This window comes from Aulonocara stuartgranti, assembly GCF_965226115.1.
Source record: "Aulonocara stuartgranti genome assembly, chromosome: 5".
NCBI lineage: Eukaryota > Metazoa > Chordata > Actinopteri > Cichliformes > Cichlidae > Aulonocara > Aulonocara stuartgranti.
The window spans coordinates 27632022-27658863 of NC_138943.1; the positions used below are offsets into that span (position 1 = coordinate 27632022).

The following is a 26842-nucleotide window of genomic DNA, read 5'->3' on the forward strand; positions in this document are numbered from 1 at the left end:
AGTGAAATCTTACAAGTTGTGTCTGTGTCCCTTGGGATCATTGCTAAATAGCTTGAATGATTTTTCAGAATATGCATTACGTCTGTGTAACCATCATGCTATAAAGGGTTATGAATTTCCTTGAGGTCTGAGAGAAATCAGTTTCTCCTGGGAAAGAGGCTGACACCCTGTGGCCAACAAGCCAAAATGCTTTCACAGAAATTACAGCGCAAACTAGAATGAGTGACACAATCACTTCCCTTTATTGATTAATTCAGTAAGACACAATCATTCTGTGCTTTTCGAAGAATTTATACAGCGTTCATTCCCTCATGCTATCAGCCTTGTTACTTTGCTGCAGAGACAGACAGTGAGAGAACATTATGATTAACAAAGATTTGCATGCATGTATTAAGGTTCTTTAGATAAGATCATATTGTGGCTTTTTCAAAAATGTGACTTATCACCAATTATCTTGCACCAATCAAATACCTTTCTGACGCCCCTGGGTTATTTCATGGATGATCTCTTCGAGCACTGGAGTCACGTGATCCAGCTGTTTTGGTGAAAGACGGACAGAAATCTCCACGGTCTTCTCCTGGGCAGAATATGCACACATAAGTGTTAATGTCTGAAACAGGTCTCGCTTATAAATGAGACACTGAGTCTCAATTGGACTACCCGTATAAATAAAGGTTAAATAAAACATAAAAATAATGCCTTATGTTGAATTAAAAAAGTGTTTTAACTGTGACTGGATTGAAAATATTACACTAGTTGTGAAGGCAATTTGTTTGTCTGTGTGCGCAAGCACTCACAGGATTTCCACCACGTTCTGTCTGAGGAACCTGTTGGACGGTGACTTCTTCAAACTGGCCATCCTCTGATCGAGGCTCCATGTCCTTTCTCCCTTCTCGCTCCTGCAGCACGGACACATGCACGCATAGATGAACAAAATGAGACAAGCTGCTTTTTTTAATTTCTTAAGAAGCTTTGTCTTCTGTCTTTAAGTCACAGTTTAAAATAACCTTTATTCATCTTGTGAAACATCGCAGTTCATTTCAATCTAAATTTTGTTTTATATCTTTCCTGAGGGTCAAGAACTACAAAACTGAAAAATTCTAGAAAAGAGTGAAAAATGACAGTCAAAATGCAGTAAAGTGATGCCATAAACTATACATAAGCTCAGTGAGTGAGCAAATTCTCCACTTGGACTGTTTCTCTACCGTGTGAGATTCCACAAGGTGCAATTCTGGATCCATGATTATTTTCCTTTTCCATCCTTCCTTTAGCATGCATCGATCTTTGATTCAATTTTTTTCTGGAATTTGTATCATTTCTATGCTAATGATATTCAGATGTCCACTGTAGCTGACTGTTCATCACAGATTAGTCAGTGGCTTCGGTAATTGCCTTGTTTTAAACTAACAAGACTGAGGCCATGATTATGGCTCTTCTTGAAATACATTCAAGAATCAGTCAAGTGATTGCTTCCTTTCGCTCATCTGCGTAGACCAGTGTTCGTTATCATGGTGTAACATTCGACTCCTCAGACTTTGAGTCACACATAAAATCTATCTCACATTCCTGTTACTTTCACTTAAGGAGCATTTCTAAATCGCAAAGTATGGTCCACACCTTTGAACTAGAGAAAATTGTTCATGCATTTGTGTCACCACACCTAGATTATTGTAACACCTTATTTACCGGGTTAGATAAATCATCGCTTTCACATCTGCAAGCGAATTTGCATTACCCGAATTTTATTCTCTTTATGTTGGCTTCCAGTTGAGTCGAGAATTTGTTTTAAAATTCCCACACTTACATGCAACTTCTTGTTAAACACCCTTCTGCTTGCTGTTTTCACTCACAAGCTCTACCAGTTGGTCCCCATACTAGACTAAAGACTAGGAAGAGACACAGCCTTTCAGCCTGTGGCACTAAAGCTCTTGAAGAGTTTACCACTCCAGCTCTGTTTATCCAACTCTGTGGAGTCCTTTAAAAACAGGTAAAACCTTTTCTGTTTAGTGAGGCCTTTTGTTGACATTCTTTAGTTATTTATGCTTTTATCTATTTTTATTCTGTTTTAATATGCTTCTCCATTGATTTTAATTTTAACTTTTAAATGTTGTTCATCCTTTGTGACTCTTGTCACTAAAAAGCATTACATAAATATGTCTGTGAAGGTTCTCAGTCATCCAGGTCATCGTAGTCAAAGGAGCTTGCAAAGAAAAGCGTCTGGACTTCTTTAAGTTACTTGAAGACGTTTCACCTCTCATCCGAGAAGCTTCTTCAGTTCTAAGGTCAAATGGTGGAGAGTCCCAGATATAAACCTAGTGGGAGTGACCCCCCACAGAGGGATAAAAGGACCCCCTGATGATCCTCTAATCGCCTGGCGTCTTCAAGTAACTTAAAGAAGTCCAGACGCTTTTCTTTGCAAGCTCATTACATAAATAGACTGTACTTACTGTGTTATTTGCTAGGGAAAAAAACAACAACAAAAACTTAATAGGCCAATTCTTTATTTGCTACATTAAAAAGTCTGTAGGCAATATTCCACAATATTTTCAGTTATTTCACAGAGCCTTTTGGTTTTTCAGGAACAGTAGTAATCAGTTTACCAGTATGTAAAAGGAACTAATCCTAACCTTCAGAAAAGTTTGGGATCATACACCAATGAGCTAAACAGCTGATTCATGACTGAAAATCATGACTGATTTTGTGGTCTGGATTGACCAATTCTTTCAGCTCTAATTTAGCCCTAGCTGTGCACACATGCTGCTTACCTTCATCAGCATCAACTCTTTTGGGCTAAAGAACGTGATGTGTCCCTCCGTCCTCTGAACCAGCAGCGCCATCAGGCACACCAGCACCACACAACCAGCAACTGCTCCACGCATGCTCAATTTTCTCTGTCCCTTAGAAACATACACATTGGTATATACAGAGCAGAAAGTTCACACACAATACAGTCTGAAGGTGGCCAAGGGGCTCTATTTTGCTGTGGTCGACATCTGACATGACATGCAGCACGTAACCAAGAGCGGACAAAGAAACACAAGGAATCTCATGCTTATGTAATACAGAATTTGGGAAATACATTAGAGATAGGGAGGGAGAAGACTGGGGGGGGGGGGGGGGGGGGGGGGGGTAGAACAACAAACTCCTCCAGGAGCAAGATAGATAAGAGATAGATAAGAGGTTGGAGTCATATTTACAACCAGCAAGACAGGTCTGTGCACAAATGTGAGTAGATGAAAACAGAACATCAAAGAGAAAGACAAACGAGAAAGACCTAGAGGCAGAGAGAGACAGGAGCACAAGAAGCCAGGAGTTACTCACGTGCTGTGTCAGCGTTGGTTAGTTGCTTGAGGAAGTGTGCTTTAAAATGAGCAGAGCTCCAGTGGTCTGAGTGTCAGCTTGTCGCTGTCAGCCTTTATATCAAGCCCTCTCCTGATCCCTAAGCTTTTCACTGTCCTCCCTCACATCCGCTCCTCAACAAGCTCCTTCAAGCATAGTCCTGGAAACACAAATATTGCTCAGGAACGGTTGGCTCATTTTTTTTTTATTAGGTTAGTATGCTCACCTAATCTTCACTGGTATGTATAAATTATAAGATGAATGTATACTGTGCAGAGTTTTTAAAATATCTAAGTAGTCATTTAATCATTTATTTTTACTCATTTCAGGAAGTAGAATTAACTCATGTATGTATATAACACATCCTACAAAAGACAAACTGCAAACTGAGAAGTAAATCTCAGTTTTTATGTGACTTTCGTTTGAGGCACTGAGTTAAATATAGAAACAATTTCGACAGTCTATTCAAAGAAGTCAGTCATATATCCTTGGCTCCAAGTAATTATCTAACACATTCTGACATTTATGACCTGCTACTAATTTGTGTTTGTGCACATACAGAACCACATGCATCTGTGCCTTGGAAACCTCATGACTTATTTCCTGCACGATGGCGAAATGTTACTGCAATTTATTTTTATTTTGTTGTCAGAATACTCAGCAAGAGTGTTTATTACAGGCATTGCTATTGTTCTATGTGGTTTATTACATTTTAAATGCATAGATGAAGCTCTGTATGCCTTCTCTAGCACTTTATATAACACCAGCACTATGACACACACTATGACTCTTACATTTTTCTAACACCTAGAGTATGTATTTTAAAGTAACATTTAGAGATTTAGAGTCTTTGGGATAAATTATGGAAATTGTATAACCTTTATATTATAATACTAGTAAAGAATATGTATAAACAGTTTAAAATAAACCATGCTGTATATTTTCAAATCTACATTTTAAACTTTGGCGTACAGAATCAAAAACCACAGCAAATGTTTCAAGACATCACTCACTGGGTACTGAATTTGGGATTTTCCCTTTAAAGGGGGAAAATCTCACTTCCAATGCCATGTTTTTACTCTTGGACTCTTGATTGATTGATTGATTGATTGATTGATTGATTGATTCCAACCATAACTAATGATTCTCAGCAGAGCTGAGCAGAAGCAGCTTAAGACTCACTCTCCCAGAATTGAGGTGGGGGGACACTGTGGGGGGACCAGCAAATTCAGGGGGTGCATTGCATTAACTTTTTAGGAATTACAGTCATTGATATCTAAAGTCCCCCATTTTCAAAGGATCAAAGGTAACTGGACAGGTCCCTAACAAGCAATTTTCTGCTCCCTTGTTTCATGACAAATAAAGCAGCTGGAAACATTTGGCGTTAATTCAAGTGCTTTTGACAGTTAATCTCAATGAGAGGTCCAAAGAAATGTTGATGCAACTGAAGGAGTTAAAAAAACATTCACAAAAACACTTGACTTGGTTAGATTTGGTAACCATGTCATTGTAACAAGTCTACGATCAAGAGAGCTGTTCATGGATAAAAAATAAGGTGCAAACCACTAGGTACACTCAAGAACAATGCCATTAAACATATAAAGAACCTGCAAAGTTGAGTAAGTGTTGTAAATGTTGACTAATTATACCACAATGACAAGAAGAGAAAAATATGGAGAGAAATACCTAATGATTATTAAAGACGTAATTCTGAAGTGCACAGGGTGGTATTCTGTTCATATTCAGCCAAATACTGCAAAACTGATTAGTCAACACTTCACAGTGCAAATATATAATGACCCAAGGGATAATGCAAAAGCAACTGGTGAGCCATGGCAATGAAATGGGATATTCTTCAATTGCCTATTTATCTGATCCCAACCTAATATAGCATTTTTAAGTAATTAAACACAAATCTGAATCCAGAAAGACCCACACACAAGCAGCAACCAAAGTGGCAAGAGTGCCAGCATAACAGAGCATCTCAAGGAAGAAAAAAGCATTTGGTGATATTTATGGTTTACAGACTTCAGGATAGGATTTTCCTTCAATTAAAAATAAATAAATCTTATTTAAAATGATGCTACTTTGTACAGTTAGTTTTTAACCCGGGGGGACACTGTATAAAAAATTGTTGTAACTCCTAAAAAGCTAATGTAATGCTTTTGTTAAGCGCCTTTAATTAAAACTGAACTGGACTTCAAAATCGCATATTAATTGTAAGATTTGGAATCAATTGTGGTAGTCTGCCGATGTGGTAGTCTGTATTTTTTAAACTACAGTCCCTGGCTATAGATTACGGAAGCGTAGAGCTGCCACCCAGGCACGACCCAGGTACAATATACTATCATGTTTGTACAATATACTTTTCACGTTTGAACAACATAATATCACGTTATTACAATATACATAATTATCACGTTCGTACAATGTATATTGTACAAACAGGAAAAGTATCTTGTTAGAACAATAAACTTTTCACGTTATAACGTACGTGATACACTTGTATTTTTCTTTGGCCTGGGTGGCAGCTCTACGCTTCCGTAATAGAACCTTATATTTTAATATTTTTTTTCTTCAGCATAGGAAATTGGGGAAAGGAAGCAAATTGAAGCTTTCTCGGTCGGGTCTCGCGATGTCAAAGCTGCTACCGCGGGATTTGGGGCGGCGCTGCAGTTTGCTGAAACGCTTGGACGCAGTCTTTTTGCTGAGGTGAAGCAGCATAGCAGACACGAACTGCGTGCTGCCGCGGAGATTTTCCAATCATGGTAAGCTGAGCGGGGTTGGATATTTTGGCATGACTGCAAATTGTTCATTAAACTATGCACTTTAAGTTTCTTTGCAGTTAGTTGGGTTTTAAGAGTACAAATGTCTAGTTAGATTTAGTTCATTTCTGTCGAGCTAAAGGCCCTCCGACATTTGGGGAGCAGTTCCGCTAGTGCTGACATTAGCTGGAAAAATATCTTACTTTAAAGACTTAAAGTGACTAATGATGTGTCCAGCTGTGTTAGTCGCAGTCGTACCAGAAGCACTGTTATATTGACAGTGCTGTAGCAGGTATTGTACTTTTCTAGGGGCCGTGTTAGCACAAGCTAGCTCTTAGCAAGCACGTTATTCGCGGGCCTAGGTCGACACGTGGGTTCATCGAGACTGCAACGTGGTTACGTGTGAAAGTTACGACAAAGCAATGGTAACTAAACCTGAAGTAGAAAAACACTTTTGAAAAAGCTACTGCACATTTATGCCTAAAATTGCAATCTTAGCTTAGGAATTAGTCGAAAGTGAAGTTAGCTTGTGTCTCGCTGGTCAGCACGTGGGGACTAATAAACACTTGATCTGAACGTAGTTTTAGAAACACCTTCCTGTTTTTGCTGGCTGCAAGTGTTACCTGTTGACATCTGTCGTCTAACTCGATTGTGCACGATCACCTTCCCCAGGTGTTGCTGCACGTGTTGTTCGAGCACGCGGCGGGCTATGCGCTATTCGCCGTCAAAGAAGTGGAGGAGATCGGCATGCTGCTGCCCCAGGTGCGTCCCCTTCCCTAACTCCTGTGTACTATCTGTTTTGTGTGCTCTTTCAGCAGAGCACTGATAATTGTGCTTTTGTGTCAGGTGGAGGCGAGCGTGCTGAGCCTCGGAAAGTTTAATAGCATGGTGAGCTTAGCCGCCTTCTTCCCCTTTAAGTCGGCCCAGGCTGCCCTGGAGAACATGAACGCCATCTCTGAAGGTATGTATGATTATCATTTTTCTCTTTAAAAATCTTGTGTGGAAAAGTTCTCAGCTGTAATGATGTTTTTATAATCTGTCAATCCACTGAGTTATTGTGCTGACAGTTTCATATCAACCCTGAACACCTGAGGAAAGACATGGACAGATTTTGATTTGTTCTTTTATCTGTAATAATTGTTAATGAGACTACTTTAATTATATATCCAATTTGTTCTGAGATGGCAAATTATCAGGCTTTAATATAATAATATCACAATAGTCCATGTTGCAGTTTATAGATGGCTTTCCATCTCAACCACATGTCTACAGATATAACTCTTCCATCCCTTGCAGGTGTAGTTCATGCTGACCTGAAGCTGTTCCTAGAGACCAATCTGCCCCAGTCTGGGAAGAAAAAATCAGTGTTGGGGGTTTCTGATGGCAAGATTGGAGCAGCGTTACAAGAAGAACTTAGCAGTTCAATCCAAACTGGAGGGGTGGTGGCTGAGATCACGCGAGGTGAGAATTTTTACCTGAGAGTTATTTCGAAATATGCAAAACGATACTGTTTATAAAATAATGTGGACTGTTGTGATGTGAGCTTGTGTTCCTGAAACTCGTGAAGGTTCATACTGAAAATCTGAACAGCCGTTGGACCTGCACTTTTCTGTTGGTGTTCTTCTTAACACTCAGCAAACCTTCTCAATCTGTCCTGTCCCGTCAGGTTTGCGTCTGCACTTCCACTCTCTGGTGAAAGGTCTGACTGCCCTGGCTGCCTCCAAGGCACAGTTGGGTCTTGGCCACAGCTACTCCAGAGCTAAAGTCAAGTTTAATGTCAACAGGGTAGATAACATGATCATCCAGTCCATTGCTCTGTTGGATCAGCTGGACAAAGACATCAACACCTTCTCCATGCGTGTTCGGTAGGAAATTTTCATCACACAGTAAAAGGACTGGTTAACTGGTTTTTGCATAAAATTAAACAGTTTAGGGAACATGTTAAACTTTCATGCTGTTAATCTTTCACTCTTTTTAATGTCAACCTCTAGTTTTGTGGCTTTTCTGTTGACAGATTTGCATCAGGCTTTTTGTAGTTCGGGGTATCGCACATTTTGGGGCGTCCTCCTAATGCTTACCACAGACAGCACACCTCAGAGTGCTGACTGTATAGAAACAGGAGGTACATCAGTTACTCCCAACACTTCTGTTCTGCCAGCTGTTATCTGGTGAGGCAACACTGTTGGGTGGAACATCGTGTATATTTACTAGCTCAGCATCTTGTAGCTGTTTGGGGTGTTGTGGCGCATGCATTCATTTTGGTGTGAAATATCCTGGTGCAAACTGTCAAGAGTGCAAGATCATCTAGAACATTTAGGCATCAGTTATTGTCAGTTTTAGCATTCAAGTCTTAAAAGCTCCAGGCTTTTCCTACCGATACAGGACTCTGTGAATAGAATTGGATATCTAAAGAGAAGGAGAAGCTGTAATTTTGAAAGGTATATTTTTCCAGCAGTCTTGAACTTTGTGCCATCTTAATGGGTAGTTCAGCATTTAAATGTTTAGTCCAAAAATCCTGCACTCAAAGTTTTAACACCCTCTTGTTTATCTACAGTGAATGGTATGGCTACCACTTTCCGGAGCTCATCAAAATTGTGTCCGACAACTCGATGTACTGCCGCCTGGCTCAGCTCATTGGAAACAGGAAGGAGTTGTCAGAGGAGAACCTAGAAAGTTTAGAGGAGGTGGTGATGGACAGTGCCAAGGCTCAGGCCATCCTGGATGCATCACGCTCCTCTATGGGTGAGTACACCACACATTCAGAGTATGTGCTGCATAATTTCACAAATACACATCCCGCTTGGGTCAAAGTTAATTTCATCCCTATCCAAAGTTAATTTATGCCAGCTTGACTCTGGCTCATCCACATACTCCACATTGTGCCCCTTTTTTGCCCACTCTGGACTACAAGTGTCCTTGGTGTCTAACACAGGGGGGTAGAGTAGTTCTCTCATAAACCTGTAGTGAAGGCATGCATCCTCACTGCGGATCCTGTCGGGAGAAACAATCTCACGTTTCATGCCATGTACTGGTTTAAATGTCACAAATGCAGCACCTGCTAAAAATATAATGCTGATCATCCTCTGGTTGTTTGGTCTTCAGGTATGGATATATCTCCCATTGACCTGATTAACATCGAGAGGTTTTCGAGTCGTGTCGTGTCTCTGGCTGCCTACCGGCTGGAGCTGCAGGAGTATCTGCGGTCTAAGATGAGCCAAGTGGCTCCAAACCTGGCAGCCTTGATTGGAGAAGTGGTGAGTCGAAGTTTTATTTTTAACCCCGACACACGGACCAATGATGTTATACCAAAATCTGTCAATCCACTGAGCCAGTGTGATGAAAAATGTATTCGGTGCTGATGGTCCTCATACTGTGTTGTGCATCCAGTGTCAAAATTGTGATTTATTTTTTTTTGCTTAAGGGGGCCATAACAGATTGTCTTATCTCCAGGTTGGAGCACGTCTGATCTCCCACGCCGGCAGTCTGACCAACCTCGCCAAGTATCCAGCATCCACGGTTCAGATCTTGGGAGCAGAGAAGGCCCTGTTCAGGTACTGGGGCACCCCCTCCCTGCTGGGGAAAAAAGTGGCTGCAGTGATGGCAGGGCTGGGCTGGAGCAGAGCTGGGTGACTGGAGAAGACCCAGTCTCCTCTGGAGTGATCCTGCTCGCCCAAATGCACACCCACAGTCTGAGCACCCACTCACAGCACAGAGGTAGAAATTTGGCTAACAGTACAGAATGTTTGAAGTTACCATCAACAGTGTCTAAAACTAAATTCTAGCGATAGCGTCCACGTAGCTGCAAAGTTAAGTCGTATGAAACGTGTTCTTTTAAGTGCCTTCCAATGTGCATATTTTAATGTTGTCCACAAGAGGGAGCTGTTAAGTTGCTGGCATATTAGTTCTATATGTTAATGTGTGTACTGCCATTTGGATGTGGCTGAACCTCATGTCACTGGTAGTTGTCCTTCCTGATAAACTGCATGTTAAACCTGCGTATTTCAAGTCCGGTTAACTGCTGTGTATAGACTTTGACCAATAGACTGTGAAAAGGTAACATTTCACACCTGCCGTTCATCCTGATTATGAAAGCAGCTGTATTTTCACAGAGCCCTGAAAACGCGTGGAAACACCCCCAAGTACGGCCTCATTTTCCACTCGACTTTCATCGGCCGTGCCGCTGCCAAAAACAAAGGCCGCATCTCCAGATATTTGGCAAACAAGTGCACGATCGCCTCACGTATCGACTGCTTCTCAGGTGAGTGACCCACCACACGCCTGCATCGGCTTACATACATGTGGCATCATTGCAGTGATGCTCATATTTTTCGTCAACAGTATTCAGCCTTAGGGTTGGTGTTGAGAAGCTTTCTCCTGAGCAGAGCCACATGTCTTTTAGGGACGCTGATTAGTCAAGTATAATCCGCTGCTTGTTGATTAAGCTGAAGTTTTCTCGCTCTCTTACAGAGTTGCCCACAAGCGTGTTTGGTGACAAGCTGCGTGAACAGGTAGAAGAGCGGTTGTCTTTCTATGAGACCGGCGATGTACCACGGAAAAATGTGGATGTCATGAAAGAGGCTCTCAAAGAGGTTAGCTTGAGATTTTTATTATTGATTTTTAAATGTCTTGTCAAAGGCCTAACAAATGGAGAATCAAGTTCCTGTAAGACATTTCAAAAGTATCTTTGATTCTTTCAATCTCTGTATGCTGTAAGTGATGAGACATCTTTCCCTGACGTCTCAGTGAGGGTAAAAGCTGATTTAATGAGCCTGATGCAGCCCCTGGACCTCTGGGGAAAATCTCATTGTTTTACCCTGATTTAACTGAATTTGTCGTGGGGGTTTTTTTTTTTTTTCTCTCTCTCCTCATCTTAGGCTACTGATGTTGCAGCTGAGATCAAACGCAAACTAGAGAAGAAGGAAAAGAAACGTAAGAAGCGTGAAAAGAAGTTACAAGAACTTGGAGAAAATGGAGACGCTAACGGTGACGCAGAGGTAAGTGTTGTTTTTCTGTGGCCTTGGCATGTTATGATTTGAGATGGGACCCAAACATGGTCTCTTCTCAGTGTACGGCATGCCATATAAGAAGACTCCGAACCATTGGCTGGTCCTAATCAATGGGCTTGATCACTGAAGAGAGTCGTACATTAAAGCTGTATCACAGCCATTGGGCTTTCAGGCTTCCAAGCATTGAAAAGAGTGTTTCTGATATTTAAATTTATTTATTTATTTATTGTCTGAAGGTGGAGAATGGAGAAGAGGACAACACTCTTAAGAAGAAGAAAAAGAAGAAACAAGCAGCTGAGGAGATGGAGGCACAGGCAGAGGAGGCCCCCTCTGGAGAAAATGGAGAAGAGACTTCAGCCAAGAAGAAAAAGAAACGAAAAGCAGAGTCGGAGGAAGCTCCAGATGCCGAGGATGGAGCTGAGGAAACTGAGACTCCTGCAAAGAAAAAGAAGCGAAAAACTGATGCTATGGACACACAGCCAGAGGAAACCCCAGAAACACCCGTGACTGAAAAGAAAAAGAAAAAGAAGAAAAAAGATGCTGCAGAGTAAAGAATGGATGTGTGGACAATAAAATTCTTATTTTTGTGTACAGTTTTTGCTTTAATTCAGATAACCCCTACATAAGGGCGTTAACTGTATGTCTAGTATATCAGTAGCTTTGTTGTACTGTCTCTTATTTTTGTATGAATGCAGGTTATTTTGCTAATGAATGCTCATAACTGTGCCTTGGAGTCGGTAGAATTTACCTGCACTTCTGAAAATAAATTGCCTCTCAAGATTTTTTGTTTTTGTTAAAAACATTTTTTTTTGGGGGGGGGGGAGCAGCATCACTGTTAACAGGTAATATTTCCTGAAAACCATCATTGGGAAGCTTTCCAAAAAAAAGTCATGTACTACTGTAACATACCCCGTCCAGTCGGTTCACCTGGCACACATGACCTTGATTATATAAGTTGGCATTTAAAAGTCACTGTACTGAATGTCCTCATCGGTATGGAGAGGAGGCAGGCACATTTCAATACACCACTGCTCATCGAGGCTAGTCCACATATTTTCGTGTGGACTGTTGACATAACTAAAATAGTCATGCCTGCACAGACTTTCTGAAAGGCTAGTTTTTGGCAATTATGTGCAGAGGCTAACTGAAGCTTAATCATAACTTAATGCAAGAAGAAAATCTGATGTACTCTTGTCTATAGATCTTCAGCATATTAAATTTTTAGGTCTGAAACAACTGCAGTGTGTATTTATACAGGGTGCACTTTTGTAAGCGCAGGTCTGGACAGTGGCAAAACCGTTGTGGACTTTCAAAGTTGCTGAAAGTCAAAACAGAGTGTGGCCACTGTGTTGTAAGATCAGTAATCTATTTAACAAGGAACAAAAATGCTTAGTTTCTGCTGAACTGCTTCAAACGGTGCCGATACCCATACTTCCTGTTAAATGTTAGCCCTGAGCAACATTGTTTGATTACACATCAACAGTCCTTTGTTGTCATACTTTCCAAGTATCAGTCTGAATTCATAACCTCCAAGTGTAGTAAGCAAATACTGATGCCAGATCGATAGAAACTGTTCATTAATTTTAATTTGGACAACAAGGATTAAACCAATGTTAAAATGACATCAAATCCAAGGCCTGGCTGGTCAAGCCAACCAACTAGTAAGAGTCAGGGAATGAGAGACAAATGGAAGGAAACGGGGTAAAAGAAAAGTAGCTATCAACTCAAGTCACCCTCAATATAAGGATTCACAGATGCGGGAGACCAAAGTTACAAAAAAAATATTTCTTCTAAAATTAAAAAAAGGCTTTTGCCATGAAAATGATGGGTATAATCTATGTACATCATTCTCAGTTCATGTATGCATACAAAAAAAAATCCACATCACAAGATGCTTGTGTTCAAGTATATTCACCATCTTCATCTCCATGATTTAGCATTCTCATCTTTCCATTATTTTGAAATAAAATGTCCTTCAAAATAAAAAAAATGCAGAAAACCACATTTTATGTCCTACCAATACATATATACTGTATAAATACATACATAAATATATTTTACATACAACAGCCATAAATTTGAAAAGGGGATATACAGAGCAAAGGGGAGGGGGGTGGTGGTAGTGTGTGTGTTTTAGCTTGTGTTGTAAATCGTTTGTCCCTCTATGATCTTGTCAGTCAGATATACTGGTGTGGTGCGTGCACGCACACATCACAGGTGTAGTCGTTCTCAGTTGGCCCAGTAAGGGGAGCTGCCGTAGCCCGACTTGTTGACTTGGCTCTTCTGCTGCAGGCTACTGGACTGGCCGCGCTGGCTCGGACCACCCTGAACATCAAACATAAATAAACAGGTAAACATCCCAAAACAGATAAACATGTATGAAGTGACAAAGATGAAACCCAGGAGACTGCTGGGAAGTATCTGTACCTGTCCATCCTGAGCAAGATGGTGGTGCAGCAGCTGTGAGTGTGGTTGCTGGTGAGGCAAGATGTGGAGGAATGGGGCAGGTGCATAGCCTCCAGGAGCTGCTCCAGGGTTCAGAGGCCCTGGACCCCCCAGCGCTGATGGCAGAGTGAAGGGAGGAGGGGTTCCTGCATGGAAACCCTGCTTATCAAAAGACTGCAGATAGAGAAGAGATGATTTATTAGTAAAGGCACAAACAGCACAGCAACACAACAGGGTGGGTGTGCAGCTGACATTTGTCACCTGGGTCTTATTGTAAACACTTCCACTGATGTCTGGCACACCGGAGTTACTGGATGTCACTGAGACCCCTGGTAGAAAAACAGTACAATTAAAACTTGGACTTTAAAAATTCAAATTAGCAACAGTGTCTTTTCTTTGTACCTTTCCCGGGGCCAGTAGCAGCAGATTTGGCTTGTGCCTGTGAAGAGGAGTTGTACCCTTTACTGTATTCCACTCCCGCCGGCCCTGCTGTCAGCTCTTCGTACCCTGGAAAAGAAAACATCTTGTCTCATCTTGTCAAACAAATCACAGTAACAACCCTGCTCGAATTGCCAGTGCTGACAGGCATTGGCATCGGTTTTTAGGAACCTGAGCTGAAGGTGTGCTGGCCATAGCCGCTGGGCTGCTGCTGTGTCTGCTGCTGGAAGGGGCTAGCCGAAGGGTTTCCCAGGCCGAGGCCCATGCTGTGCTGCTTGGCCGAAGCTGGTCCTGGCCCTCCAGGAGGAACAAACATGGTGGGGCCATATTGGAAGGTAGCAGCACTAGGTACGGCACCGGGCACTCCAGGGTAGTAAGGCAGGCCTGTGTAGCTGTAGCCTGGCGGCAGAAAGGCCTGCTGACTGCTGTGGTGCTGTGGCTGGCCCTGGGGCTGAGGCTGGGCCTGAGGAGGCTGAGGCTGCGCCTGGTTCTGTCCTTGGCTCTGAGCCTGGGGAGGCTGCGGCGCCGCAAGGCTTGTGGGGGGAGCTGGGGAGGTGGAGTCATTCCTGCCAAACTTTGTGACTTCACCTAGCAAAAACAGGAGAGAAGTCAAGTGAGAATAAACACCGGATTTTAGGATTTCAGCCAAGAGTTAAGGTGCTTTACCTGAGTAAGGGTTGTTGGCAAGGCTCCCGTCTCTGCCGGAAAGAGTTGCTGCGGGGCCAGGGAATGTTATTCCATAGTAATCCTGCAAAGAGGGCTAAAGGAAGAGAAGAGGATCAGGAGAGGATCCACGACAACCTAAAAATCTGAACAAGCACTAAAGAGATGACAAACAAAGAGTTGTCCCACAAGCGTAACAATTCATCTCACCATTGGCAGTCTCGACTGGAGCATATGCAGGTCCTCATAGCCATAGATCTGCTGTGAGGCACAAAAAACAAGAAGGCTCAGTCACACATCCTACAGAATACTGCATGTGTAAATACAAAAGCCCAAGCACACAAAAGTGACTCTGGATCTTAGAAGGTCTACTTACTGGGTAAGCAGGCAGCAGCCCCCCCGGGCCCATAATGTACTGGTTGGGCAGTAGAGGAGGCACACCCTGGGACAGGTTAGGAGGAGCTTTACCTGTCAATACAATAACACACATTTACTTTAATGTACATCTAAGGGCTCCAATTAGAGCCACTTAAAAAGGTGGTATCATGGAGCCAGTGGTATAGGTGAAAACAATGCCCTTAATGCATTACCAGTGGAGGAGGAGAGCAGGGGTGTAGTCCTTGGAGCAGAGAGGTTGGATGTGGCAGTAGCTCCATTGGAGCCAAGTCCCAGTACTGTACTGCTGGTGGCGGTAGCAGCTGAGTGAAGTCCGCTCGTACCAGCAATACCGCCAACTGTGCTGCTCATGTTGTTGCCCATGCTGGGCATGTTGGACAGGTGGCTGATGCTGCTGCTACTGTTGCTGCTGTTGTGGGCTGAGTGGAGTGCTGAGGCTGTGGGTTGGGATGACGTGTAAGAGCCAGATGAGGGAGCCAGAGAGCTCACATTGCTGCTGTCAACACTGGTGTACTGTAGACAAAGAAACAAAAGAAGTGGCTTGAATTGAAGTAGTTCTATTCGATTTATTCTGCAGATTTCATTTCTTAAGGCATGCTGCCTATACTGGTTATTAAACTGGAGACACCCAGATGGCAGGGGGTCCTTTACCTAGGATCCCCTCCCCAAATAATCAAGACATTTATGCTTTTAAGCCTACTTTGGCTTTATTTTTATTAGGACTTTGGCACATCAGCCTGTTATAATTCCATGTTATTAAGCTGCAGAGGAAATCACACAGAGAACAAACAGGTACTTACAGTGTGAGAGCTGGAGCCCAGAGCTGAAACTGAGGAATGACTGCTGACATGACTGCAGAGGGAAGGCACAGTGGAATGTGTGATCATTAGCAAGTGTACAAGGAGGCACTACAAGTCAAGAGGTTGGTTTTTTGTTCGTTTGTTTTGTTGTTGTTTTTTTAAAGATGACACACTGAGAAAAAAAAAATCTTTCAACCATTTGGAAGAAACAGCAGGCAGATGGTAACGGGTACCCAAACAGTATGTATTCTCTTTCGGAGTAGGGAACACAAATGTCTAAATTAAAGCTATACTAAGTTACTGTGTGTGTAAGTGTGTCACCTGTTGAGTGAGTTGAGTTGGCTGACTGAGGGCAGGTCCGCTGCCAGGCCGGAGAGCGTGGTGGAGCTGTGTGGAGGCATGGTAGACGGTAAATGGGAGGAAGGAGCTGAGGCGCCGTTGGTGCTGATGTTCATAGACGGTGACTCTGGTTTTGGTGTAGAAGAAGCTGATGAAGCTGAGATTGGGAGTACATAATCGTGTAAATAACCTGAATGAGCTTAGCCAAATGAAGAATGTTGACATTTGTAAAGAGCAACAAATATGCATTCAACTGACCAATTAATCAAAAGTAACTCACTGTCCAGAGCAGCAGAAGTCCTCACACCATTCAAACCGTTCTGGTGGTAAGAAAATATAGAGCAGCTGTGTTTTCATTCACTGATAACAGATAAGAACGTTTACAGCATCTACAAACACACTGTATCAACAAAACTTGAATTCAATTGACATTATTTGGCAAGACAGTGGAAATCAACCCTAAACAAATTTATCATGTTTGACAGGAAGTTAGTATGAGACTGAGCAAATGACTCATGACCTGTAATTTCTGAGTGACACTGTTTTTACAACAGGAAGTAATACTGTCTGGTTGCGTTGATGACCAATGACCTCAAAGATAGAAAATGGTCACAGATTAATTTATCCCCCCTCTCCATTCAAAGATTACCACCTTTGAGGACAGATTTTGTGAACTACTGCTCATTAGTCCCTTTTACTCACCATCACTGGCCCCGTGGCCTCTTTGTTCTGAGAAAATGCCAGTCTTGTGTGAGGGGGCATGGTCCCATCATAGCTCCCCCCCACCGTGGAGAAGGGAGATGAGGAAGGTACAGAGGCGGAGGTGGTTGAGGTTGTTGAAGAGGAGGAAGGAGTGTTGGTTGAGCTTGCGGTCCCTAACGATGAGGAGGTGAGACTCGGCAAAGCCACTGTGGAGGAGTGATAAACTGGCTCTGATGAGGAGAGGGGCAAAGACAGGGCCACCGAGAGAGGGCTGCCCAGTGACTCACTGCAAGGCACCAAAATGAAAAGTACAGATAGGTTGACAGTTTAAAACTTTATGTACCATTTTCCATTCTGAGTCATCTATGATTAAATCCATCTTTTACACAGTATCTGACATACACAGTGTTTTGGGGATACATCTTGTTAAATGTGTCGCTCTTGCATTGTTTTAGAAAGATTTAATAAGTGATCAGAGGCGACACAGTACCTGAGCGGTTTAGAGTACAGGCTCGTCTGGCTCTGTGCCCCCGGTCCTGTTGCAGGTGGTGCTGAGGCAGGGGCCGACGCGGACTCCCTCGATGCTGCACTCACGCAATTATCCACGACTCCAAATTCTGGCAACGCCGATTCCGAGCCAAAGTCTAGCGCTCCAAACTGGAGGTTCAGTCCAGGAACATCTGCTGAGCCTGGCATCTCTACTGCAGTGGATGGGATCTTTCAGAAAGAAAGTGAAACAAGTTTTAGCACCTGGATATAAAGTGTGTAAAACTGATGACTTTGGTTTGACTCAAAATTAAAATTCTAATAATAACAGCACACTTAAGGATAAAAGAATAAAAATAAAACCCCATGCGGGCCATAAGGTTCGTGAGTAACTAAGTATTTATCTGAGAGCTTAAGGCCATTGCTATCTGTTTACCTTTGACGTGGGAGGTATCCTTCGTTTCTGGCCTTTGAGCTGTACCCGTTGCTGCTGTGTCGTGCTGTTGCCCTGAGGGTCCAGCCCTGCATTCGGGGCAAGAAGTTTAGCACCAGCAGGAGCCATCACCGGGCCTGCCTGTGCTGGAGTGCTGGTGTGTTGGGGAGCAGGCGAGGCTGAAGCAGATGGTGCTTGCTGTTGCGATTGTGGACTCGTCTGACGCGCCAAAGGCAAGGAGGGGCCCGTGTGCCTCTGAACCAGCTGACTCAGCACAAGAGAAGGCTCTGGCTGCAGACCAAACTCACCTGCGGATTCACAACAACCAGAAGGAGCCGGGAACAGATTTGAAATAAGTGAATATAAATGCTTATGTAATAAACAAAAAAGAAAAAAAAAGTGAGCACCACTTTTCCATTTGTACACCTACGGCTGTACTGTGAGGACAGTGAGGTGGTGTTGGATTCTGAAGTCTTCATGTCCCAGCTAGAGGAGGAGGGTGGAGGTACAGGTGCTCCCAGGCCTGGCAGTCGACCAATAGAAGTGTTGCTTCCTTGGCTACTGACAGGAGGGGTTGCCTGGGATGAGGAAAGCTGACCCAAGCCAGGACCCTTCAGCTGTTCCAGTATCTGAGCTCCAGGGCTGGCCTGAGTCCTTTTAGCCTGGCCCAAGTCCCCAAAACCAGCTCCCAGCACTGATGACTGGCACAGAAGAGGAGAAAACAGAGTCATCAATCTTTGTTTCTGGATCTCTGTACAACACATGGCAGATCAAAGACCATGTGACATGAGAAGGAGTGTAGAGTGTATTTTTACCAGAGCAGCATGTGCGTAGCTTGTGCTACTGGTGGCACTGCGGCTGTGGGGCTGCTGCTGGTGATGATGGGAGTTGGTAAAGACCAGACTCTGAGAGGAAGAAGAAGGTGGTTCTCTTGCTCCAACCACAGGCTTCTGCAGCAGAGAAGCGAGGTCCAGACTAACAGACAGAGTCCATTCAGCCAATTAGAAAATATATTACAGCAGAAGAAGAAGAAGAAGAAGCAAAAATTTAATATAACATCTCTTAACAGGAAATTCTTGGACCCCCCGCCCAAGAAAAGTGTAAAATATAAAGTTACGCACCTTTGCCCAGGGGTGATGTGGTTCTCAGCAGCAGGTGCACATGAGGAGGTGAACACTTTGGTCTCTGAGAGCTGCAGAAGGACACAAAGACAGACACACAATTGTTACACCATCAAAACATACCTGCTACTACCAGTCTGTAATGTGTGACACTGTGTCAACTCACACTAACATCCTCACTCCAATCCTCAGCTGCCCAGTCTTCCAAAGTATTCCTCCAGGCAACTAGAGGACAACCAGTAATAAGTGAGAAGTGCAGACAGAATAAGCAGGTGTACAAGAAGCAGTATGCAAACTCTGATAGGGATAACGGTCCTGTCTGCTCTGTGGGCACACACCTGGATATATAAGCCATGAGCTGTTTGTATGTGAATGTGTGTTCTCCTGAGCTCACCTGTTCCATCTGTGCTGTTGTTGGTCGTTGTGTCCCAAACCTCTGTTTGTGTGGTCCCTGTCCGAGCCTCTGAGGTATAGTCAGCAGGATTGAAAGTCCTGGAGAAGATTTAAGGAGACAAATACTGAGACAGACACACAAACACACACACACACACAAAAAGTGGTTTTCTAGTAATAGAAGTAATAGAAAATACTGCCAGATGAGAATGTGCATAGTTACAGGGTTTTAAAAAACCTTAACAACAGGCTTTTTTCCCCCTCCTGGCTGCTTGGCCTTCAGATTTCTGTCAGAATGCATTTATCCTGTTAGTTTCTAAATGAAACATCTTCATTCTCATTGAAAACGTATTAATTTTCACCTAAAACTCTTAGAAGAATGAAACTGTGTGTGTGTGTGTGTGTGTGTGTGTGTGTGTGTGTGTGTGTGTGTGTGCGCGCGCATGTTCGAGCATACCCCATCCCCTGGGCTGAAAACCTGCTTCCTGTTGGTGCTCTCCCTCGACCTCGAACTCCAGATCCTGTGTGATAGTCACACAAAGGTTAACAACTTACCCTCAAGTGTTCGCTATATTGACAGTGCTGTGTTGGTGCATCTGCTCACCTCTTCCACCTTTGACCCTCCGACCTCGATCCGAGCCTTTGTCCACTGGTGTCACCTCAACACCGTTCTCCTCTGGACGTGCTATGTATGTAGAAACAAAAAAGAAAAGTGACTAACATGAACAGTAGGACAAACAATACTGAAAATTGAAAAACTGAAGTTCCTTACCCTGTCGGCTCCGACTGGCCCCCTTGCCTTTGCGGTTGCCAGTGGCACGACCCTTGCTAGCCTCCCTTTCGCCCTTCTTCTCCCGGTTCTCCTTGTTCTCCTTGCTTTCTGATGGGCCTTCTTTCACCAAGGGCTTCTTCTTTCCCACTGTTTCCCATGAGGTCTGAACACAGAAAAGGATTTTTTTAATTAAACAATGACACCTTAAATAAACAGTACTGGATTAATAACATAATAATAATAATACATTTTATTTCAAAACACCCAAGCAAATAAGACAAGCATAAAAACAGGAAATGAACACAATAACAAAACAAAGTTTAAGAGCATGGAGAAGTTATACAGAGTAGGCTATCTTGAACAGGTGAGTTTTGAGGGTGGACTTAAAACGGGGGAAAGAAGTGATGTTTCTGAGGTCAGGGGGTAAGGAATTCCAAAGTTGAGAGGCAGAGCAACTAAAAGCCCTGCCCCCCATGGTAGTAATAAGACAAAAGGAAGGAACAGGAAGAAGAAGAGAAGAGGAGGATCTGAGGCACCGGGATGGGATGGAGACCTGTACCATATCAAAGAGATATGGTGGGGTAAAACAAGATACCAGCACTGAAGCATTCAAAAGCAGCTTTAATTTAAAAGGAAAAAGGAAAAAAACAAAACAAAACAAAAGATACTGAATAACATTTTATCTGTGATTGCAGCTGCAGACAGCAGCAATTATTATTGTGAATAAAATGAAGGGTATTTTACATCCTTTTCCAATGAGCTACTGATGGCAGACTGCCCAATTTAAAAGGTAACTCCTAGGTAGTGTTTTCAATTGAGGTTTTAGGTATTTTAACCAGCTCTTTAATCAGCTGCTTACAGCCCTCCTTCACCACCACTTAACTGAATTAGTAATCGCAATCCCCTCTTGTTCTTCCCGTCAAATGGAGTGCAGTTAGCGAGTGCTCCGGCTATGCCTGGTTAAACTGTTTGTTTACTTTTGAGTCACACATGCCTTCTTAGGTTGATTCTACTCAATGGTATGTTTTTGCTTCAAGTGGTGAAACAAGTTTGTTGTTCCCACCTTTAGCGGGAACAGTTTTTTTCTTGAGTATTTTGCCAGAGCATTGTGCTTTGTTGGAAGTTACCAAAGTAGTTCCCTTTCTTACTAAAAGCCTCTCACTGTCAGACATGTTTGAGCTTGTCTGCTTGTCCATGCTGGGAAACCTAATTCACGGCGTCCTCATATCACTGGTACCGTGATATGGCACTTTTGTCGTATTATAGCAGATGATATGATATGCCACAGGCCTAATGGTAACCCAACATGAACTTGTGTATTTTGCTCCAAGACATGCCATGCCAGATATTAGAGGGCACTGAAAAACATGAAAAAGAAAGCTGCGATGTTGACGATTTTTGACCACCCCTATGCAGTGACGTGTAAATAAATACAATAAATACCAGAACAATTTTCCTTATTGTGAAACTACTCCTACAGCATAAGAAAAATGTTTCAGAAGCATCTCTTTCTTTATGACATAGTGAACAGTACAGGTTTCAGATTACGTAACAATGATAGCATTACAGTAGAGACTTCCAGGTAAGATGGAAAACCAGCTATTTGCTATTTTTGGGCTTCCATGAAAGCAAAAACAATACTGATAGTCGAGCCTGACAGTCTTTCCTCAACATCTGAGCCAGCTGGTATTTTTCAAATCTGCTGAGACGTTCAGACACAACACCCAAGTGCTTGCCAGGCATTTAGTGGCCTGTTTGACCTTGCGCTCGGAACAGAAGACCAAGAAAAATTTTGTACAACAGTTCATGATTTTAAAAAAAAAAAGTCACACAAGTATTCACAGGGACACAGCGCAGCTTAGAGACTGATGTTAGTGGATATGTGCATATCTGACAGAGCTCAGATGACACTACTTAAATTCTATTTTAACCAATAAGGTTCTCTTCAAATCCAGAGCAATGGCTCACACTCCACTTTAAGAGTACATGAAAATTTGAAAGTGACAGTACTGAACATTTCACTATACAGCCTGAGTATACACAATGATAGCAGCTAGCAAACCCTGATGATGCCATTAAATGACACCAAAATGTTCATGTTTCATTTGTTTTAAAGTTTCAGCAACTTTTTCTCAATAAAAGAAAAAAAATACACATCTCAAAAACCATCAAACAGAGGCTGTTATGAACAGTCAAAAGCAGATTAAAGGCTCTATATGTGTACTTTGCATTTATTCAGTTTATTTCACCTAAAGTTGTCATTTACCATGTCTGTGTTGCTCTCCAGGAGGAAGTTGATGGCTCTGCTGACATCCTCATTGCAATCATGGAGCGCAACCATGCACTCATCCTGGTTTTTCCCCGTCACTTCCATCAGCTTGGTTAAAAAAGAAAACATTAGAAAACAAGATTAGTAATGTCAAATGATAAAAACAAATTGCACAATGTAGATTAACGGAAGAACATGAAAACATAGCCTGATTCTCCCTAAGAGTCTGACATAAGCCCCACACAGTCTGACAACTACTTAAGGGTCACTAACCTGGTTAACTTTGCCCTCAAAGTCAGCATCATTCTTGTCATAGATCATCTGAGCAAGCCGGATCTGCTCAGCAGTAGCCTGTAACACAGAAACAATTGGACAGCTTTTACCAAGAGAAAAATGAGGAATAAAGTATGTGAAATATAAAGAGAATGAATTCAAATGTTTGTTTTGTTTTGAATTGTCTGAAATCACTTTATATTGTCACAATATAAAGTGCATGATTGTGAAGCTGCAATCAAAACAAAAGAAAATACTTTTCAGTACTGATCATCAGATAAATTGCTTGTCATGGTTGTGTTGGGGTTTGTTTTTTTTTGCTTTTTTTCCTCTTAAAATGTCAGCATTTCAAAGAACTGTGGTTTTAGGTATGCAGTGGCTCACCTGTATTTGTTTCTGTGGTTGTGATGTGTGAGCGGAAGCTGGCAGCGCTTTTTCCCGAGGGCTCCGGGCCTTGTCGCCGCCCAGCGAGCTCATCATATACAGTATATACAAAACTCTGTATGTACAAAATAGAAAAATCTGCAGAAGGAAAACACAACATGTGTTGATGAGTGAACGGAAAGGAAAATAACACTGCAGTTACTGTGTTGCTAGAATAGAGCGTCAGTGTTTGTTTTTATTTTTCTTGAATAAGTCCGAATGCCAAAAGTATGTGCTGTGGGTATACCTAAGCCTTATTGGACAAATATGAATACTCCCCTTATGGAGGCTGTAAGCCCCACAGTTGGCCTGGTGACGCAACAGCTTTGCTGAAAATCTGGGTCAAGGAGGGAAAGCAACCCAGTGTCCTCTTACAAACAGCACAGAACTCTGTGTGTGCGAGGCAGAACAAACACTACACACCCTGACCCCACACCCCTTGCTTTTCTAGACAGTTTAAAGCAAATTTGTTGTACACACTCCAAGCACCAAACTTCTGCAGTGAAATACTGAATTCTTCTCTATACTTCTATAGTCCTGTGCAATATAGATCTTGTTTTACATTGGCACCAGCTAACATGTTTTTAAAAGCACATAGTAAACAGTATCAGAATCACTTCCACAAGGAGGGCTTTATTTACCCATAAGCATACGGCCAATGTGACTTCTCAGTACTCTGTACTGCAACGTTTACCAGTGAATTTTCACTAGTGTCCATCATAAGGACGACTACAGATGTTCCCACTCTCCCACTTTGTTTTATGTCAGAGAACAATAGCAAGTGCCTGAATGACGTTTGCAAATACAAAGCTGCCATTGGCTACTGGACTGAACAAAGCTTAACGCACAAGGACGACCAAGCTTCAAAAGGAATTTTAGCTTTTAAAAAAGCAAGAAAAAATAAATATATTTCTGACTTTGGGAATATATGAAGTATATATAATAAAAATATTTAATAAAAAACTATATGATAAAAATATTACTACATCGCAATTACGGGTATCGACAGTCATGGCCACAAACGACAACAAAACAATAATCCACTAACAGTATTTCGCAATTCCTACTATATTTATGTTGGCAACCAGAAATATCAAATCAGAGACAAGTTCCACGAAGCCCCGTGTTTATACACATTAACTTATATCTGTTTACAAATGTCTAAATTATATTTATCTACAGGTTATTATTCCAGTAACGAAGGAAGCGGAGGGTTGTTTTGAACCAATGCTAACATTAGCCCGCTGCTGTTACTTATATTTCGAGTTTAACAATGAGACACTTTGGTAACGGCTAACATCCCATATCGCTCTTTGAAAAATAAATCAGATTCACGTAGCATCGTTTTAGATTGAATACTGACCGACTTTGTGCCTTTGGTGTTATGGTCCCCTTTGTCCTCGCTAGCAAGAACTGAAGTTAGCTACCAGCTTGCTAACGCTGAGACCGTAGCGTCGATAGTGAGCAAACGATGGAGTGGGATCGCGGATAGCTAACGATGCTATCTAAATCTGGTCCAAGTTGATAGCCAACGGCGGTCTAACTGGCTTCTTTAAGCTTTATAGGCATTTAAAGGTCCACACCGCCATGTTATGACAGTTGCCTTTAAACCAGACGTGCCGCAAACATGTAAACTAGACGCTAACCAAGCTAACAACAAAGGTACACGAAATCTAAAGCAAAGGCCTCGTAGCGAAGCACAATCCCATCCCGACATTGCTCGCCGGGAAACAAGACAACAGAAAAATTGCGAAAAAAACATCCTTCACAACCTCGAGAAAACGAAACAGAAAAGCCAGCGACCCGGTGCGTCACCAAAAAAAGACAACAAGCACGTAATTAAAATACCCGAAAACACACAAACCTGAGTTGAAAATCGCAAGAAAATATGTTTTTATTACCTGCTAACACGCTTCACTCGGCCAGCAGCAGACAGGATGATCACGTGACGCGTGGTGCCGCGGTGGATGCTCATCTCTCGTCTCCAGGTCACAACTAAACTTCTCAGGTTTTACCATCAGCGATGTCCAGCAAAAACGCAGATTTACTGGATTTTTAATCGTGGTGTGCTTTTTGAAGACGCACACAGTTACGTATATCAGATAATGCTATGATAATGTACATAAGTGCAATGATATTTGCCAATCGCCTACACGTTTGACATATTTGTTTATAAGGCATTAATCTCGCCAGAGTGTCAAGTTTACATTATTAAGCTATAACTGAGCGAAAGTGATCAAATGTAAGGCTGGATTTAAGGGCATAAAGCGTCTGCACTTTCACATTGCTTACATCTCTTGCCTGTGTTTCTTTGATTTTGATTTCTCTCCCTCACTTATTATCTGGAGAATTTTCAATTTGCCATTTTTCACAGAGTTAACGTCATCTCTCATTTTTCAGCTAATGTGGAGGCAGAATTCATCCATATGCGCATTTACGCACTGTGCCATGTACGCAAACTGTTCCTCTTTGCAATGCTGTCTTTTAAAGTTAGATTCAGACATCAATCTAGACATACTGTAGATCTTTTTGAGCTCCATTAATTACAGCATTTTGACAGACATTTCACTGCTGAATATTAGAAGAAGAAAGCAAACTACACGAGTGTGGTGTTTTGTACTGAGCTGTATGACTTCACTTATGTTCAATATGGAACGATTTTTGACTGAAAATCTTAAACAGTGCAAATCTTACAAATACACATGAACTGTAAAAATAACTATTACTGGCACAGCAGGTATTTTGGTGGTTGGCCTTATTGTATGTGTAATTGTAAGAGTTTCCCTTTAACGGCACAGAAATTTGAGAGGAAAATATTTAAATGACTCACACAACCCTTATTTACTGGTTTGCTGCACACTGCCTAACACTCAATTTAACGCTGAAAGAAGCAGATGTTACTTTGTTTGTGATATTCGTCAAAGCTTGAGAGTTCATTTCTTTTTAATGAGAGGGGGAAATGTTATCAGAGTGCGTAATTGTGACAGGTTGATAGCTGTGAACACAGTGCTAAACCTTTGCTCTGTCCTGTAACACTTCACCTAATCCAAACGCTGAGTGTTTACAGCTGTCTCCCTTTCTGCCCTTCATTAATAATACCCGTAGGTTACTTTAGCCTGTTTACTTTAGTTCTCGCCTACTTTAATTCAGAATTCAAACGTGTATGCATGTCTCAGGAGTGCGCACAAAGAGCAATTTACATGTACTTTGTTGTTGTTGTCTGCTTTTTTTTTTTTACTTCTCTCTGTCACACCCATAAATACCATGAATCCGTCAAAATATAGCAAATATGGCAAAGTTTGACTGTGTTAGTGTGTTGGATTAATGCATCACTCTTAAAATATGCAAAATTGACTTCATAAGTTCCATCAGCCTCACACAGCCTGTAGAAAAACAAGAGCATTGTGTATTTACACACAGTAACAGGGGGCTCAGGATCTGAGGGTAAATAATCCCCCCCATATGAACATGTCCATTCTTCATTGGTGACTCTCTCAAGTTCCTCCTGATTTGACAGTCTTCTGGCATGGACCTTGGTCTTCAGTTCATCACACATATTCCTTCTTTCTTGACGAGATTCCTAGTTCCAGACTGACTAAAGCATCTCCACACCATAATACTCCCACCATTGTGTTTCACTGTGGGGACGGTGTTCTTTGGGTTGCTTGCCCTTCTTTCTCTAAACATCAGCAGCATTTCTTTGGCCAAAGGACACACTTTATACTATGCATAATCTTTCTCTAGATTGACCTTAGCATACTTGAGTCTGGTTTGAAGGT

The 26842-nt window shown here is 42.2% G+C and overlaps 3 protein-coding genes across 9 annotated transcripts; 1 reads left to right on the plus strand and 2 right to left on the minus strand.

The window, feature by feature from the left end:
- Nucleotides 1-219: 219 nt before the first annotated feature.
- Nucleotides 220-6814, minus strand: mlnl (motilin-like). 6 transcript variants are annotated; one of them, XM_082532313.1, is made up of 6 exons: nt 6728-6814; nt 3322-3499; nt 2766-2897; nt 798-899; nt 472-577; nt 220-334 (listed from the first exon to the last, which is right to left on the minus strand). In XM_082532313.1, exons 3-6 carry the CDS (start codon nt 2877-2879, stop codon nt 327-329), a joined length of 330 nt encoding a protein of 109 aa, XP_082388439.1. In that variant the 5' UTR covers nt 2880-2897; nt 3322-3499; nt 6728-6814; the 3' UTR covers nt 220-326. The 6 variants fall into 6 exon arrangements, with proteins under 6 accessions (XP_082388439.1, XP_082388440.1, XP_082388442.1 ...); XM_082532314.1 differs by lacking the exon at nt 6728-6814 and adding an exon at nt 4522-5879; XM_082532316.1 differs by lacking the exon at nt 6728-6814 and adding an exon at nt 5834-5859.
- nop56 (NOP56 ribonucleoprotein homolog) lies at nt 5954-11890 on the plus strand. The gene is made up of 12 exons (XM_082532289.1): nt 5954-6107; nt 6777-6866; nt 6951-7065; nt 7401-7565; nt 7771-7969; nt 8659-8846; nt 9207-9358; nt 9555-9655; nt 10214-10362; nt 10572-10693; nt 10979-11098; nt 11347-11890. The coding sequence occupies exons 1-12, from the start codon at nt 6105-6107 to the stop codon at nt 11659-11661; spliced, it is 1719 nt and encodes a 572-aa protein (XP_082388415.1). The 5' UTR covers nt 5954-6104; the 3' UTR covers nt 11662-11890.
- A 788-nt stretch (nt 11891-12678) lies between these two features.
- ubap2a (ubiquitin associated protein 2a) lies at nt 12679-25070 on the minus strand. 2 transcript variants are annotated; one of them, XM_082532286.1, is made up of 27 exons: nt 24965-25070; nt 23025-23162; nt 22641-22718; nt 22365-22475; nt 20099-20261; nt 19931-20011; nt 19784-19847; nt 19328-19425; nt 19100-19158; nt 18934-19004; nt 18628-18787; nt 18243-18513; nt 17816-18120; nt 17384-17610; nt 16894-17179; nt 16472-16511; nt 16174-16348; nt 15853-15904; nt 15247-15565; nt 15033-15124; nt 14867-14917; nt 14660-14753; nt 14165-14581; nt 13958-14062; nt 13817-13884; nt 13538-13729; nt 12679-13435 (listed from the first exon to the last, which is right to left on the minus strand). In XM_082532286.1, exons 2-27 carry the CDS (start codon nt 23118-23120, stop codon nt 13340-13342), a joined length of 3771 nt encoding a protein of 1256 aa, XP_082388412.1. In that variant the 5' UTR covers nt 23121-23162; nt 24965-25070; the 3' UTR covers nt 12679-13339. The 2 variants fall into 2 exon arrangements, with proteins under 2 accessions (XP_082388412.1, XP_082388411.1); XM_082532285.1 differs by having other exon boundaries at nt 13538-13884.
- Between the last annotated feature and the right edge of the window lie 1772 nt (nt 25071-26842).